A 17,426-nucleotide genomic window follows, 5' to 3' on the forward strand; every position below is an offset into this window, starting at 1 on the left:
TACAACTAATCATTTCCAGTAGTTAAAAGAATGGTTTTTTTATTTGATTTTGGCGAGGATTGCTGTAATGATATTAATTCAAGAATAGATGATCCAATCATTGGAGAAGAGCTCATACATTCAGGTTTGATCTAAATAACAATTTTTTTATACTTGAACTAAGGATACTCTTAATTGTAAATTACGTACTTCTACTTAATAATATTGTTACAACTAGGTAAATTTTGATTTTGATCAGATGCAATAAATAGTACCAGTGAACCTACATTGATTGATGACATCGACAAAAATGGATATATAGTTCATGATGAGGAAGAAATCATTGAAACGGGTATTTTACTTATCCACGTCATGTTCTATTCTTAGTTGTTTTGTGCTTCACTTGTTGTATTTTTAGGTAAATTTGATTATATTTGGTTTAATCAGGTGAGATAAATGATGAAACACAATATTTTGTCGACATAGACGGACATCTTTCACATGAGGATAATGAAACCGATCCAAACGATGTTTTCAATCAATCTTTTGAGGGCTGTATAATCGGGGAAAAATTTAATGATGCAGAAGATGCTTATAATTTCTATAACGAGTATGGTCTGTCTAAAGGTTTTGGTATCCGAAAGCATTACCACAATAAGCACTCGGGCACAAAGGAAATATACCGACACATATTTGTGTGTAACAAACAGGGTTTCAAGTGTAGAAAGCAAACAACAGACAATGTAAAACCACGTTGTATTAGGCGTACAGGGTGTAAGGCGATGATACAAGTGACTCTGTCAGAGCAAGGAAAGTGGGTTGTGGACAAGTTTGAGGATGAACACAATCATCCTTTGGATAATCTGTCACAGGTACCAAGACAGTGGTCTCACAAGGTCTTTCATCGTTCCAAAGAATGTAAGGATCTTGTAAAATTGATGTCACAACAAGGCATCATACCTAGTGCAATCACGAAAATAGTGAATGCATATAAGGGTAATCTAGAGGACAAACTAACACGAATTCAGTGTTCTGCTATTGTTGGTGAAGAAAGGAAATTCAACTTAGGCAAAGAGTGTCATGGAATTATTATGCATTTTCAAGAGAAAGCTAAGGTGGATAAAGATTTTTATTTTGCAATAGATTTGAACACCGATGGGACATTTAAAAGTGTGTTTTGGGCTGATGGCCGATCAAGATCCGCTTATAACCAGTTTGGTGATGTTGTTGTTTTTGATGTAACTTACAAGACGAATACATTTGGCTTGCCATTTGCTCCGTTTGTTGGGGTTAACCACCATGGTCAAACTATTTTGTTTGGAGCAGCATTGTTAGAAAATGAAACCGAGGTGACATTTACATGGTTGTTCAAAAATTTTCTAGAATGCATGTATGATTGTCCACCTATTTCTATCATTACCGACCAAGATATGGCTATGGGTAAAGCAATTCAAAAGGTGTTCCCCAACTCAAGGCATCGATTTTGCGCTTGGCATATTAGAAAGCATGTTATAGAGCACCTTCAACCATTACGCTCTCGATTTTTTGATTTTAAAGATACCTACAATAAGTGGGTAAAAAGCCAAAATATTAGTGATTTTGAAGCAGGCTGGGAAGTTTTAAAGGAGAAATATAACATAGATGATGATACTTGGTTGGGAAAGATGTATAAGTTACGTCGTTTTTGGGTTAAAGCATATCTCAAAGAAACATTTTTTGCTGGAATGACAACTAGCGGGCGAAGTGAAAGCATTCATTCATTTTTTTGATGATTATGTGAACTCTAAAACAATGTTAAATGAATTTGTAGTGCAATATGACAAGGTTGTGAGTTCGCGAAGAATGGCGGAAGAAGATGAAGATTTCAGAACAGTAGACTCACAACCGACATTGCATAGTGACCATCCGATTGAAGTAATGGCAGCAAAATGTTATACTCGAAATATCTATGAGATCTTCAAAAAAGAATGGAAGGCTAGTTTTGATTGTGGTCATGAAAAAATATGCAAAGATGACAAGTTGGTCACATATCGAGTTGGTTACTTAGTAGGTAATAAAGAAGGTTGGAAAACGGTTGAATGTAAGGTTGGTTCCCCGTTTTATGCTTCTTGTTCGTGTGCAAGATTTGAGACATCTGGTTATTTGTGCAAACATATTCTCTATATTACGAAGAAAAAGTTGTTAACTTCCATTCCCGATCACTACATATCACCAAGATGGACTATGAACGCAGCTTACAAGGTTGGAAGTATTGGAACGAAAAAGAAGAGTGTTAGCTCTGATGCTAGTAATGAAGTTAGTTTCATGAATTTATGGTCTATTAGAGCAAAGTTTAACAAAGTCATTGAAGATGGTCGAGATCCCCGTCTCAAATTGAAAAGCTTGATGCATTCTTTGATGGTTTTCTTGAAGAGCAACATAGAAGAAAGAACAGTCAAGCTGGGATGATTTCTGGAAGTAATTCTACAATACCAATTGCCAACCAGATGGACATGCCACAACGCTTACTTGCGTCTGATCCTATAAATCGTGTGAAGACGAAAGGGCGTCCGAAGGTAGCCACAAGGCAAAAATCTAGTATAGAATTGTCTATGGATGAGAAGAAAAAGAAAAGATGTGGCTATTGTAGAGGAAAGGGTCATAACTCTACCCGGTGTCAACAGAAAAAGGTATACCCATTTCATATATCAAAACCTTAAATCACATGTATTGTTTCTAATTGCGATTTCTCCTTTCTTCTTAAGATGGATGAATTACGAGATGGTGATAGGCCTGCTAATAATCACTTACGAGATGGTGATGCTGCTGATTAGTACATGATGGTTTTATGGTTTTGAAATGAAGTACATGATGGTGATCACTGATACTTGTTTATGTTCTTAACTTCTTTTGGAATTTGACTATCTAAAGTACATGATGGTGTTGATGGTTTTATATATGATATTTATATGATGTTTATGAAATAAATTTCTCAGTAAATAGTAGTCGGCTAGTCGATATCCACTATAAAAGTCATAATTTAAATGTGGGACTCATAGAAGGTTAACCGACTCAGATAAAAATAAGTTTAAAAGTCTTTACAGTATATAAATTGCCTACTGTTAGCAGTGTATTATATATTTTGTGCTAGTATTACAAAACCCCTTTAATTTATTATTTTTTTCTTACAAACCCAAACTCAAAAATTTTCTTTTGAAAAAATAACTCAAAGAATGCAGCGTTAGGGTTTATATTCTCTACTAGATCTGTGTGTGTGTTATTATGTCAAAAGCGAAAAGCAACGCAGCTTTAATAACCGGAAATTTCACCGAAGCCTCCAAACCACCCGGAATGGAGAGTTCCCTACCTAAGGAAAGAAAGAAGAAAAGAAAGGCAAAAGCGGAAACCAAAGCCAAAGCGCACAGGGAAAGGGAATCGAAAGAAAAGAAAGAGAATGAAAGGGATGTTATTAAGAAACAGAAGATGGATCTCGACAGGAAAATTGAGTTTTTAAAAAAAGAGCTTGTATCTGACGCTTTTTTATTATCAAGGGCTTACAAAAGACAGGGGACTGCTTACGTTATGATGGCTGAAACATCGAAAGACTACAAGCCCGCAATCGAGGCGTTCCAAAAAGCGGGAACTGCACATCGCAGGTCAGATACCCCGTTTATGCTTAATAGAGCAAAGAGAGCAATGGAGCAGCTTGCTGAAAAGGAGCATTTCGGACACGTATACACCAGAAAAAACAAGAATTTATCTGAGGCGGTATGTTGTTAAATCTTTACCTCTTGCACGGAAGTTAAAAACCCTAGTCAACATCATAATCAAACAGCTCCCTGCTCTCCACTCTCCACTCTCCACTCTCCACTCCACTAATCTCATCCTTCATTTCATTTTATTAATCATAATCAATCACTTGCTAAATACAGGTATTTTTAATATTAATTAATAATCAATGTAAAATAATATGATCAAAATACTTTGTTATTGCATGTTTCGCATTCATAATGTTAATTAGATTATATATATATTTCCTATATGTATCTAACTTTAAGCTGATAAAGCTTTGGTTACTTTTAATTGTTATTATTATCATGGCATGTGTATATCATATATATGTGACTTTTTATCACTTGTATAAACCGAATAATGTGAGAAATGTTTTTTTCTTCTTCTCAAGAACATCAAATTAACTTAATTCTACTCTATATAACACGAATGCGTAGGATAGAATCTCGGACTTTCAGAAAAAAAAAAAAACAACCTTTTAATCAACCCTACAAATGTGAGAAGCGAGACTCAAACTCTGGCAAGAAATGTTGTTCTAATTATATTGGTTGTTTTGATCATCCAATAAGCTATACCCATTGGTGGGAATGAAAAATTGCTGCAGTTTTTTTTATAAAAAGGGCAGTGTGTAACTAATTTGAGGCGTTTTCTTGACGATTTGTGTATGAAGTTCTGTTTATGTATTTTGTGTATGAATATTTATTTGTATATTTGCCTAATAAAAGGGATTTGTTTGATGGGTTGTTTACCCAGGAAGTTATGGCCAATGACAAGGGAACACAAGCATCAGATTCTACTAACGGAAAAGGTCTCCGTGGGAAGTTGAACAAAGTTGTTTTAGCTTATAGCGGTGGCTTAGATACTTCGGTCATCGTTCCTTGGCTAAGGTACATCAATACATATTTTATCTGCACTAATGATGGCAAATTTTGTATGGTTTGCGGTGTTTGTTCGTGTATATCATAGAATGATAGAAATTGGAAGTGGCCATTTATGAACTGTTCACCTATCAAAAAGTTGATTTGGTTTATGTTCATTATATGATGGTTCTAAAGGTAAAGACCAAATAAGCAAGAAAGGAAATAGGTAAAATGGGTAAAACGGGTCCAAAGTTGCACTTAATGTACTTTTAATGCATAAAACATCTTAAAACGAGTTATTCGAAAAGTTGTATTATTACTGAAATAATGTGATTTGACATACTATTTTTTATAATGGATTTACATTTTGGACGAGGAGTCTTTCAGGTCAACCCACCCTGATCCTACCCGTAAGGTTGTACCAATGAATTGCTATTTTGACCCAAACTTGATTTGTACTGTTTCCCAATCTGCCCCTGCCCATTTTGCTACCTCTAACACGAATGCATATGACATGCCCATAGTGGTTATATACACTAATACAAGTTTTCTTGTGCTGAAAGTTCTACTCATTGTTTTCGCTTCACATAATACATGAATTTTATTTTGTAATTATCTTCATCATTTAAATAGCCGTTGGCCATATGCCTTAATTTTATAAAGTGTTATCAGACGAAGTGAATTTTACCCAATTGTTTTAATTTTATGAACTTGCAGGGAGAATTATGGTTGTGAAGTTGTCTGCTTTACTGCTAACGTTGGTCAAGTAAGCTGTTAACTTGTATAAGATGTTCCATAGAATACACTTATGGGGTGTAGGGCTGAACACATTTTAAACGAAAACCAACAAACTGCCAATTTGAATTTGTCAGTGGTTTGGGTTCATTTGGTTTCTATGGGGGGGAAAAGGGGTTGAATTTAGATATCTCTTTTTATGCCTGATATTACAGAATAATTAGAAATCTTACTTGGTTTGTCACATTAATTTTATTCAAACCTTTTCTTTTATTTGCCTTTTTGTAGGGGTTATCAGAACTGGAAGGTCTTGAAGCAAAGGCCAAGGCAAGTGGAGCCTGTCAATTAGTGGTTAAAGATTTGACGGAGGAATTTGTGAAAGACTATGTATACCCTTGTTTGCGAGCTGGTGCAGTCTATGAGAGAAAGTACTTGTTAGGAACCTCTATGGCCCGACCTGTGATTGCAAAGGTGAAGCTCAATTTGTGATGGGAAAGTAGTTAAACTGTAGAGGTGGCAGTTGGCACCTATCTACTGATACAAGGTCGATTTGGGTCTTTGTAACAGACCAAATGGGTTAAACTAAGAAATCTAACTAAAAAAGAATTGGTCCAATTGGGTTTAACTGACCCTATAATCATTCATTGTTCAACTGGCCTAACCTGTCCATTTGGTCACCTCGACCCAAAGTTTTTTTTTTTTATTTCTGTTCTTTTCCTAGTTTGATCATCTTGAGTTTTATCTAATAAGTACAAATTCCCCTCACCCACCTAACCCATCAATCAACAGGCCATGGTGGATGTGGCTAGAGAAGTTGGAGCAGATGCTGTTGCCCATGGATGCACAGGAAAGGGAAATGATCAGGTATGTTGCAAAGGCTATTTTTCTATATCAAATGATTCACATCCATATCATGCATACCGAAGCTGTACTCCATATAAAGTTGAGTTTAATTTTGCCAAAATAGGTGCGTTTTGAGCTCACATTCTTTGCTCTTAATCCTGATCTCCAAGTTGTGGTTCCTTGGAGAGAATGGGATATAACTGGAAGAGAAGATGCAATTGAATATGCCAAGAAACACAATGTGCCCGTTCCAGTCACAAAGAAATCGATATATAGCAGAGACCGGAACCTATGGCACCTCAGTCACGAGGTATGTTTATTTGCTATATGGAAATCCGGTGCATATTGAGTCGATTAGGGTCATATATTAACTCTAACAGGTCAACTGGGTGTATGAAGAAATAGCTTAGAAAGTTAGAAGGAAACAAGTCAATGGGTTAAAAGGGTCAAATGGGTCGAAAGTTGCCTGAAGTGAATTTTATAAGTATCTTTGGCACACTAGTTGAAAGGGTCAGATGGTTCTTAAATTTTGGCCAAAAAGTGTTCTGCGTCTACCCAACCTGACCCATACAAAAGCTGCCTGTTCTTTTAACCCGTTATCCAACCTGCTTGACCTGACACACATATTCCATTCGTACAAAGTCACTTAAATGTTAGTTTCTAGGTTTTCACTGTCTTTATTGGTGGTACTGTAGGGAGACATTTTGGAAGATCCAGCAAATGAAGCCAAGAAAGGCATGTACATGATGTCCGTTGACCCAGAGGATGCACCTGATAAACCCGAGTGAGTTCTCTATATGCTTTATTATTCTTTTCTCACAACTTTCAACTTAATTTGAGGTGTAAGTGACAACCGGTTCACTTATTATATGGTCGATTGGGGTTATGACCCTCTCTAGTGGGCCGAAGGGTATAATATAGAAATTTTGCACTAAAGGAAACTGGTCATGTGGAATGAGAGTGGTCCATAGTATATTTTTTTAATGCATAAAACGTCCTAATTTTTTTTTAGTCAACTAGTAAATTCAATTGTATTATTACTTTTAGTTATTATTATTGTAATCACATTTGAACATTCTAATTATTTAAGAAATCAAAGTTGCGAAGACAGTATTTGGGTCAACCCAACCCGCCCGTTTTGACACCTTTACACTTAACTCCTCCTTGTGTTTCTTTCTCACTCCTCTGTAATATCAAATTAGGTACCTTGAAATAGGTATATCTTCCGGGATTCCCGTATCAATTGATGGTGTGGATCTCTCCCCTGCATCTCTTCTCTCCAAGCTCAACGACATCGGAGGCCGACATGGTATTGGTCGAATTGATATGGTGGAAAACCGTCTAGTCGGTATGAAAAGCCGTGGGGTCTATGAGACTCCTGGTGGAACTATTCTAGCCGTCGCGTGCCGTGAACTTGAGTCTCTTACACTTGACCGAGAAGCGATTCAGTTTAAAGACACCATGGCCCTTAAATACGCTGAGTTAGTCTATGCAGGAAGGTGGTTTGACCCGCTCCGGGAATCAATGGATGCATTCATGGAGAATATCACCAAAACGACCACCGGGTCAGTGAGGCTCAAACTGTACAAGGGGTCTGTCATTGTTGCGAGCCGGAAGAGCCCAAATAGTCTATACAGGGAGGACATTTCTTCTTTTGAAAGTGGACAGATATACAATCAGGCGGATGCTGCTGGATTCATAAGGTTGTATGGGCTACCTATGAGGGTCAGAGCGATGCTTGAAAAAGAGCAGGCTAAAAAGTAATTTGAATAGCGAGTAGACCGTCCTAGTTACTGTTTGGCATTTGGTCTTTTGCTGAAACTTTCAAGGGGTTATGACCTGATGTTTGCCTTGCATAAAGTAATAAACCATAGAACTTTAGGTCCATCCAGAAGTTTAGATGCATTATGTTAACCCTCTTGACTAATCGCTTATCATGACATTTAAAGTATTGTTCATTCAGTGTTACGTTTAAGTGATTTGTGAAAGTTGTCTGTTTTCTTTAAATTTTGACAGCAGAACTCTCCATTCTAGCATGAGATCATAGGTGATTGGTGCTGTTTAGTAAGCGGCTTAGATCTAGAGACTTACCAAAGGTAGAGAGGCTGCTTTCAGGTTCTATCATAGGTAGAAAGGGACCTCCAGCCTTGTTAGGCATGAGGATCGAACCCATAACCTCTGTTTCCAGAGGCATGTGATCATGGTAATTTGGAGCTATTAAAAAGCAAAAATGGGCAAAAGACAGACTCCAAAATGGCGATTGCGTGAAATGATATTGTTCAGGACTTTCGACGGAGCTAGCTAAATAATGGGCTGTTCAGGACTTTTGACGGAGCTAGCTAAATAATGGACCGAGAAGATCAAGTTATGAGACTATTATTCAATATTTCGCAAGCCTACCAAAAGCCCAAGTTCCCCATTTTAATCTATGATGGGCCCGATTTCAAAAACAAAAGAGAAAAACAAAAGCTGCTCATTTGTTGTTGACATGCTTTACCGAGAACCCAGGATCCTTAATTTCATTTTGGTTGTACATTGTTGACCAATGTGGAGCAGCCACATAGCCAGAGATCACAATTCCTATCCACCCTCATTAATTTGTATTGAGAAGATTTCATATTGTTTTTAATTGGGGTCCTTTGGTTGGCAGAGGATGTGACACGGGGTGAGTACGGTTCGATTTGATTCGGTTTTTGACTAAAACTGAAACTAAACTGTTATAATTTGGTTTTTGAAAATTAAAACCATTGGATTTCGGTTTTGGTCTATTTCAGTTCGGTTTTTCGGTTTTAGTCGGTTTTTAACCACTTGTGGTTTGGGTCAAATTGAGCTTCAAAAGTTTATAAGTTTATACCCTATAATTACACCTTAATTAATTTCAACAAGTTTTCAAAACAATATTAGTAACAATAACACAACAATAATAACAATAAATCCATAAAAGTGAGTTGTACAAACTTCAAACAAATTTTATATATAACTATTTATATCTTTTACGCGTTGTTTAATTATACAATTATTAAAACAAATTAATTTTGTTGTGTATTTTCACTTAAAACATATAAATGATATTATTATATACACCTAAAAATGCAAATATAATAACATATTTATCAAAAATTAATAATAAAATGATATAAATATAAAATAAAGTAAAAATATATATTTTTGGTTCGGTTTGGTTTTTATGGTTCGATTTTTCATTAGAAACCAAAACCGAACAACAACTTTCGGTTTTTAGAAAACCAAAACCAATGGTTTTTGATTTTTTCGGTTTTCGGTTTTTATAGTTTTTTCGGTTTCCGGTTCGGTTTTTGCTCACCCCTACCACGACACACACACTTTGATATTTCTAGGTGGCTGTTAGTTGTGAGGAATATATATATATATATATTTTTTCAGGGATAACTTAAATGATGTTAACATCATTTAACTAGATGATGTTCTCCTCACAAACACCATAAAATTCATGGAGGCTATTTAACATGTGTGTAATTGATGTGAATCCATTATCAAAATGTTAATATCATATAACATTTTTCTTTTTTTCAGACAACAACAAAGGGGAGTTGCTTGGACAGAAAAGAAAGAAAGGAAACAGCAGCAACAGCTCAAGACTAACACACACCACATTTTCATCTGTTATTTCTCATCACCTATCAACACCCACATCTAGAAAAGTAGAACACCCTATTCCACCATAATTCACCATCTTTATCCTAGATCTAAAACCATCATTTTCCTTATTTAAATATTAAAGTATGACAATTTGCTTTGTAGTTATTTAAATTTGTTACTTTATTTTTCTAAATGCATAAAGCTACTCACATCAATGTTGTTTGTGTAAAGGATGATATAATGTTGTGGTTGTTTGTGAAGAGGTTATTAATGTGATTGGTGACATGGAAAATATTCGTAGTTGTTTGTGACGAAAAATGTGGAAAGATGAAGAGAAATATAAATGGTTGGATGGTTTGTTAAATATATGGTCTAATATTGTTTTTTTTCCTTTTTGCTTTTCACCAATTTTAGTCATCTCTGGTTCGTTTTATTGCGTGTGTGATACGAAGAAGAAGATATATTTGTTTGATGTATATAAAGGAAGATAGTTGAAATGGGCTTTGTTGCCTTGTCACTTTAATTAATCATGGGTCAGACCGAAGTTCTTTCTTTCTTTTTTTTCTTCTCCTTTCTTTGCAAAAATAGTTGTCCAATTGTTTTCCTATATTAGAGTAAACATGGTATAACCAATATTCATACAAAAGCAATTGATTTATTACCATTGAAAAAAAATGATCAAACAATTTCTAATCTTTATGCATAGGTTGTTTATAATAAATGTCATGTGTGTGAGAACTCATAAATGCATATGAGTTGGTTGTTTATAATAAATGTTGTAGGTCTGATTTTTAAGAACTCATAAATGTGTTAGATGTAAACTCATTGAATGTTCGAAAAAAAAGATGTAAACTCATAGATATAAGGTCTATTTATAAGTTAGTTTAAACACCCCTTATTTTTGCCACAATGTAAATTCTATTTCCACTCCTATTATTTTCATTATTCGAATTCCTTTATTCATATTCATACTCATAACATTTGTATACTTTTTTTTCCAATTAAAAGATAAAAAAAAATGAGTAAAAGGGGCCATGACATTGCCAAAAATCTTCATTGTCATCGAATGGCATCAAAACGGATGGTAAGTTTTATTCGTTTTCACAATTTTGTCCAATACAAAGTTTGACTCGCATTTTGTAATTTAGGGTTTATTTGACCATTTTTTTCTTCCTTTTTCTTTTATTTTTTTACACACATTTTGGGATTATTCGAAAATTTACGGTTCATACTTTTACTTAGAATGTAGGGTAATATAGGATTTTTTTGATTGAAACGTTTTACATATTAGGGTTTCATTAATTATTACCTTAAATATTTATAGTGTTTAACATAACCTCTTTCCTTTTATTTTATCACAAATTTATTATCTACATATCAAGCGATCCTATAGTTTTCAAAGGGGTATGTAACACCCGTAAATTTTAACTGATTATTTTTTTACTATGATATTGTTTTGACGACATAATAATATTACAAAATGTTTCACACCGATTTGACACTTATGCAATGTTCCAAAACTTGAACAAGAAAAGCTGACGACAAAATCATCGACCAAGATTCGATTTTGTAACCTTATAGTTAGTTAATATCAATCTTGGTCAATGATTTCGTTGTTAGCTTTTTTTTGTTTTGGTTTTGGCACATCGCATAAGTGTCAAAATGGGTGTAAGACATTTTGTAATAATATTATGTGGAAAAAAAAGTATCATAGTAAAAAAAATCATTTTTTTTTTTAATTTTAAAGGTGTTAGATACCTCTTTGAAGACTATAAGATCACCTAATGGTGTATATGATAAATTTATGTTAAAACAAAAGTCATATTAAACACTATAATCATGTAATTGATAGAATGTAACATAAGATACTAATAAATGAAACCTTAATATTTATATAGGTTAATAAAAAAAAATCCCTAAATTACCCTACATTCTAAGTAAATCAATAAACCCTAAATTTTTAGATAATCACAAAATGCAAATAAAGGAAATAGAAAAAAATGGAGAAATTTACTCTAAATTACAAAATGCAAGTAAAACTTTTTTATTGAAAAAATGTTAAACGAATAAGATTTATTATCCGTTTTGATTCGCTTCGAAGACTATGAAGTTTCAGTGACGTCATGGCCCATTTTATTGATCGTTTATCCTTTGGTTGAAAAAAAATTGTTTACAAATGTAATAAGTATGAATATAAATCAAGAAATTCGAAATCAGGATAATAAGATTGAAAATAGGCATTACATTGTGATGAAAATAAGGGGGTGTTTGGGCTAGCTGATAAATTTTGGCTTATGTTTTTATTTTACAAGTACTTTATACTTTTGTTTTATAAGCTTACAAGCTCTTTCTCTAGTATATGGACTAGCTTATATTCTATAAGTTGATAAATTTCATTTTAGTGTTTGGTCTGACTTTTTTTGAGCTTATGTTGGTAAAATACCAAAAATAGCATGTTTACATAATATGACATAACTTATAATTTGAGCTATACTAGCTATTAAAGATAAATAACAAGACATTCTTACATTGTCATAAAAATGTTAAAGAATCATTTACGATTTTTACAACATTTTTAAGTTTTACACCTATGACATTAGTGAGTTTTACATATACAACAAAATAAATGAGTTTCTACATTTACGACATTTAAACAACCAAATTATAAAGATTAAGATTTGTTTGATCATTCTTTTCAATGGTAATAGTTCAATTGCAATCTGTATGAAGACATGAACATGTTGCTCTGTCTCATGTCACATTTTGATCAAGTGGACTACAATTAGTGTATAAATGATATACATATTGGATATAGTGAGTTAATGGCAATTGTAATAACTAATGATATTGTACAAACTACAAAGAAAAAAAATTGTGAAAGAACATGGATTTAATCTAAAAATTCAAGCATAAGCAATTCAAGCAAAAGGAATTAGGGGAAAAAAACATAACCAAAATGAAAAGACTCTAATAAAATAATGATAGAGTAGCAGGAAGTAATAACTTAAGCAAAAAAGAACACAAAAAATCTAAGCAAAAAAAAAGAAGGTTGCAACAATCTACCTGTGTAGTGTTAGCGATGGAATATATAAAAGTAGTAAAAGTGATAAATAAAGTTTTATAAGGGTTAAAAAAATAAAGGTATAAGAGTCTTTTACAATCCATACCCATAAAAAGTTTATCTATTATGTTTGAAAAATATTGTTTGAAAAGTTTCTTAAAGCTAATTTATATAAGCCCAAATGTTTATATACAAAAAGCTGAAACAAACCCTTAAATAACTAAAAAAAAGCAATAAGCTCCCACTCTCAAATGTCCAAATATCATGAGGAAAGGATGAGCACATTGTGGTTGATCACACCAAACTCTTTAACCATATATGGATGTCCTACTTTTAAGATGTGACAATACTATTAAATCATTCTATATAATCAAAAAGTTATATGTTCAAATATACTAAACTAATTTTTATCATCTTAAATCAAGCATTAGAATTCTTTCATAATGTAAAGTAAAAATCGTTTATGGTGATTTATGTCCACAAATGATCAATAGAAGAAAGGTCGAAAGGTAAATCATAGACCCCGACATGATATCTTTAACCTCACTTCTTGATTTGATCGATATATAAGTTCGAAGAATCTTACAAACAACGGGATATCTATCCACACATTTGTTGATACTTGACCCATATGAAATCGTACTTTTGTCAAGATTATTGTTGTAAGGATAAAAATTTTGAATCGATGTTTGTTGACCAAAGTTGAAAAGAACGGATAGAGAAAGATGGTATCTCAATATATCTTTTAGTGTTTGGAATTAAATTACCAAAGGGGGACATAAGTAGTGGGTGTTTGGTTGAACGGCTAAAAAGGTAACAAGGTATAAACAATGGACTTGGACTTGATAATTTCTCATCCCAAATGAATCTGTTTTTTGAAAATATCAAACATCATATAAGACTTAACATAGTGCTGATTATGATATGTCTGTCCACTTATTATTTTTTTTTCAAGGAAAAAGTTGTTGAATATGTATTTTCTCCTTAATAGTTATTTTTCAAAAAAAAAAGTATTTTCTCCTTCACTCTAAAAAACATTTAATTACCTATTATAACATTTAATAAACATATTTTAAGCTGTTTTATTGTACAATATCTTAACACATGTTTTCGATAATTTATGGTTAAAAATTGATGGAGTAGAGAGTACGAATTAATTTATTTGACCGTTTCAAAAAATTATTGAACGTGTCGAGTAATCTAATCAAATTTCCCAAATTTGATCATGTGTGTGTTGTAAATTTTTGTCGCTCATCAATATTAGTGAAATTTCAATATGAAAAGCTGTGGCTATTTTAGTCAAAGTTGAACTATATTTGGGTAACAAAAATGATACAGTACATCACAATTTCACATTTTAGGATTTATTACTTTTTCTTAGTGGCAATATATGACATTTCTTGGCAATTTTTTCTACGCAATAGATACAAATATTGTGATTTACAAGAATTTTTATGTAGTTGCAACTGAAATTGCACACAACTACATTACACATTTTATTTATGTTGCTGGTAATAAATTTTCACAATGTGATAATGATAATAAAAGAAGGGATATATAAATAACATAAAGCTATAATTATAGAATGGCAAAAGCCTATATATACTTCTGTCTTTTGATTTGAACTTTTGATTATATGATTAGCTCCAAACTTATGAACTCACAGTAAATATTGGAATTGAATTAACAGCAAATTGTTGAAGATCAAGCTTTACTAATTATTTGATGTTCTTAAATTAATGTTAAAACCAACTATGGTCGAAAAGTTTGTTTGCATGCTTGACAAGTTATTTCCATACAAGTCGAATCAATCCAACGTGTTGCTTTTTCTTTCATTTTCTCGGCCCTCTCGACCTCCTCTTGTGCCCTCTCCCACATATGTCTTGCACATGACATTTCTGATCGTGCCAACTCCATCTCTCGTTGAGTCATCTCTCTAACTCGCTCCACATACGCCTTCTCCATCGACTCCATTCTATTTTGATTCGCTATTTGCCATTTCAATGAATTTGTTGAGCCTCTATGATCATTATTGTTTTCTGACGGCCTAACTGACTGGAAACTACTGTTGGATAATTGCAGGTCTAACGATGGACTTGCAATGTTTGAATGATATTGTACGTCGCTGTATAGATACTTTGTCGAGTTGGTAGACCATGATGAGGCACGCGATTGGGAGGTTATTGTGTTTTGTGTAGGAAGAAGTTGTAATTCCAATTGATGGTCTTCCATTTTTGTTGGGAGGGAATAGAGTTCGCAAATGAGATATATATATATAGCTAATTCACATCTTTATATAGAATGCTATTGCTCACCAATGAAGTTCCAAAAATGGCCTTGTTTTACATGCAAAATTACGAAACCATAATGGGACTGTGAAAAGACATATACACCCATTGGGTCAAGCCCATTGTGTGATATGTGCCATAGAGAAGTGAAGGATATTTTGGTCAAACATGTGTTTGATGAATGTCTTATCTAGTTGTATGGGAATTGAAAGAAACGAATTGCGTTAGCCTTTTGTCTTTGAATTGTTATTTGCCAAGGCTTTGTTTGGAGGGAAGGAATTGCTGTCCCCTCACTATTTTTCTTTATTTTAAACACTTTTTAACGTGTAAGTGTTGCTTAGGAATCAAATTGTTTTTTATGAATGAATGTTTAAGTCATGAGAGTAAAATGAAAGTCTTAATAATTTTTGGTTCATAAAATATGATGACATTGAAATTCAATTTCATTTTATAGTGTGCATGATTGTTAAAGCATGAAAGAATATTATTCCGTTTGAAATATCAAATATTTCATCCTTTAAAGGAATATTTATTTTCTTAAGAGGGTTGGATGGATTTCAATTCATTCATACTTTTGAATTTCCCAAAAACAAAATTTATTTCATCAATTTTTTTTTTAAGTTTTAACTATTTTGACATATTTTTATATTTTATTAAAAACATTACGTGAATCAAACGCAAGTTTATACTTATCTTTTTTCCTTCCAAATATCAGTTCCTTTCTCGATTAACATATTGAGGAGGTTGAACTTTTTGTCAAGATGATGTTGTTTTTGATTAATTTTTCCTTTTTTCTAAATAAAAAGAAGTGGTGATTAAATTCTAAATATATCAAAAAACTAGTGATGGACGGGTAGTCTCAAAATATATATATTGAAGAAAATCAAAATGATAACATTTGTTAAATGATGATTAATATGTGTTGGGTTCCAATATTTAACATCATGAACCAATGTTATCTTCGTTTCATTATATATATATGGGGATAATCAAATAAAAACAATCTTAAAATAAGAACGGTGAGAACATTTAAAAAACATCATTTTAATGCATTAAAAGTCCATAAAACTAACATAGTGCATAACTAATTATCATTATTTAAGTGTATAGCAACACATTGGCCTGTCAAAATCAAGAAAATCATGTTTTTTTTTGTGCATCCATCTTGGATGCATATTCTTCAAAATGATACATCCATCAAAAAAGTTTTTTTTCGATTTTGACGGATCAATGTGTTGTTAAACACTTAAATGATGATAATTAGTTATGCACTATGTTAATTTTATGGACTTTTAATGCACCAAAATGATGTTTTTTAAGTGTTCTCACCGTTCTTATTTTAAGACTGTTCTCACCGGAGTGTTACCCTATATATATATATATATGTCATATTCTAAATTAAAAAAAAAGGATGTAAATAAAGAGTAAAATAATTTACTAAGCAAATAAATTTAAAAGAATAAAACATTTTGTAGAAGAATAAGTCATGATTAACTTACGATTGACAACAAAATAAATTTAAAAAGTTAATATAACAATTCAATATCAAATAATTAACAAACATGTACAAAAATATAAAAAAGGTTAAATTAAAGTGATATAAAAAAAAGTATGTTTCTTTTGTTGAGAAGATATATTATATGACCATGAATTTTTTTTAAAGATAGAATGGAGAAAAATGATGGAAAATGATTGATAAAATTTTATTTAGTTTGTATATATAATAATTTGTTGTGAGAGTTTTAAGGATAATATATATCTTTAACATCAAAAAAGATTTGTTTTGATAAGAAAAAAATTTATGATAGATTTTAAATATAATTATTTATTTAATAAGAAAAAAAAATCTAGTGAAAAAAGAGAGAGCTAGATTAATTAGAAGGGTAAATTATGCTTAAAAAGAGGAATTAAGGATACCGTGCCTTCTTTTTTAATTATAGTATAGATAGATAGATAGTTAGATATACCATTTATGATATTTGGATTTTGACTAAACAATATCCTTTTCCATTCCACATTTGAAAAATATGGATTTGTAGTTTTACAAAAATCCTTTGTAATTTGCCTTTTTTTATATCGAAGTATTGTTGGGCTTGGAAGTACCGCAAATGTGATTTTTTTTTTTTTCTTTTCAAAAACTACATTTTTATATTTCTCAAATGCGGAAAGGGAATACGAAGTAACTTTTAGTCGATCTGCATTTCAAAATGTGAAAAATGTATTTTTAAAACCTCAATAGAACTCAAACACCATTTCTTTAACACAATGAAA

General features: G+C 32.4%; 3 protein-coding genes across 3 annotated transcripts; 2 read left to right on the top strand and 1 right to left on the bottom strand.

Annotated features, from left to right (window-relative positions):
- Positions 1–30: 30 nt before the first annotated feature.
- Positions 31–1,748, top strand: LOC122608783 (protein FAR1-RELATED SEQUENCE 7-like). The gene is made up of 3 exons (XM_043781868.1): positions 31–124; positions 239–331; positions 427–1,748. Exons 1-3 carry the CDS (start codon positions 31–33, stop codon positions 1,746–1,748), a joined length of 1,509 nt encoding a protein of 502 aa, XP_043637803.1.
- A 1,403-nt stretch (positions 1,749–3,151) lies between these two features.
- LOC122606870 (argininosuccinate synthase, chloroplastic) lies at positions 3,152–8,176 on the top strand. Its single transcript, XM_043779751.1, has 8 exons — positions 3,152–3,726; positions 4,504–4,637; positions 5,328–5,376; positions 5,634–5,816; positions 6,135–6,209; positions 6,313–6,498; positions 6,884–6,972; positions 7,391–8,176. The coding sequence occupies exons 1-8, from the start codon at positions 3,241–3,243 to the stop codon at positions 7,950–7,952; spliced, it is 1,764 nt and encodes a 587-aa protein (XP_043635686.1). The 5' UTR covers positions 3,152–3,240; the 3' UTR covers positions 7,953–8,176.
- A 6,304-nt stretch (positions 8,177–14,480) lies between these two features.
- LOC122608232 (protein indeterminate-domain 16-like) lies at positions 14,481–15,121 on the bottom strand. The gene has a single exon (XM_043781320.1). It carries the CDS (start codon positions 15,097–15,099, stop codon positions 14,620–14,622), a length of 480 nt encoding a protein of 159 aa, XP_043637255.1. The 5' UTR covers positions 15,100–15,121; the 3' UTR covers positions 14,481–14,619.
- Positions 15,122–17,426: the final 2,305 nt, after the last annotated feature.

Source organism: Erigeron canadensis, chromosome 7, assembly GCF_010389155.1.
Source record: "Erigeron canadensis isolate Cc75 chromosome 7, C_canadensis_v1, whole genome shotgun sequence".
Classification (NCBI taxonomy): domain Eukaryota; kingdom Viridiplantae; phylum Streptophyta; class Magnoliopsida; order Asterales; family Asteraceae; genus Erigeron; species Erigeron canadensis.

Excerpts from the sequence above, each read along its gene's own strand:
- LOC122608783 (XM_043781868.1), top strand. The coding sequence starts at position 31 with ATGGTTTTTTTATTTGATTTTGGCGAGGATTGCTGTAATGATATTAAT. Across the intron at positions 125-238 it reads AGAAGAGCTCATACATTCAG|ATGCAATAAATAGTACCAGT; the intron begins GTTTGATCTAAA and ends GATTTTGATCAG. Across the intron at positions 332-426 it reads GGAAGAAATCATTGAAACGG|GTGAGATAAATGATGAAACA; the intron begins GTATTTTACTTA and ends TGGTTTAATCAG.
- LOC122606870 (XM_043779751.1), top strand. The coding sequence starts at position 3,241 with ATGTCAAAAGCGAAAAGCAACGCAGCTTTAATAACCGGAAATTTCACC. Across the intron at positions 6,210-6,312 it reads CAGGAAAGGGAAATGATCAG|GTGCGTTTTGAGCTCACATT; the intron begins GTATGTTGCAAA and ends TTGCCAAAATAG. Across the intron at positions 6,499-6,883 it reads TATGGCACCTCAGTCACGAG|GGAGACATTTTGGAAGATCC; the intron begins GTATGTTTATTT and ends GTGGTACTGTAG.
- LOC122608232 (XM_043781320.1), bottom strand. The coding sequence starts at position 15,099 with ATGGAAGACCATCAATTGGAATTACAACTTCTTCCTACACAAAACACA.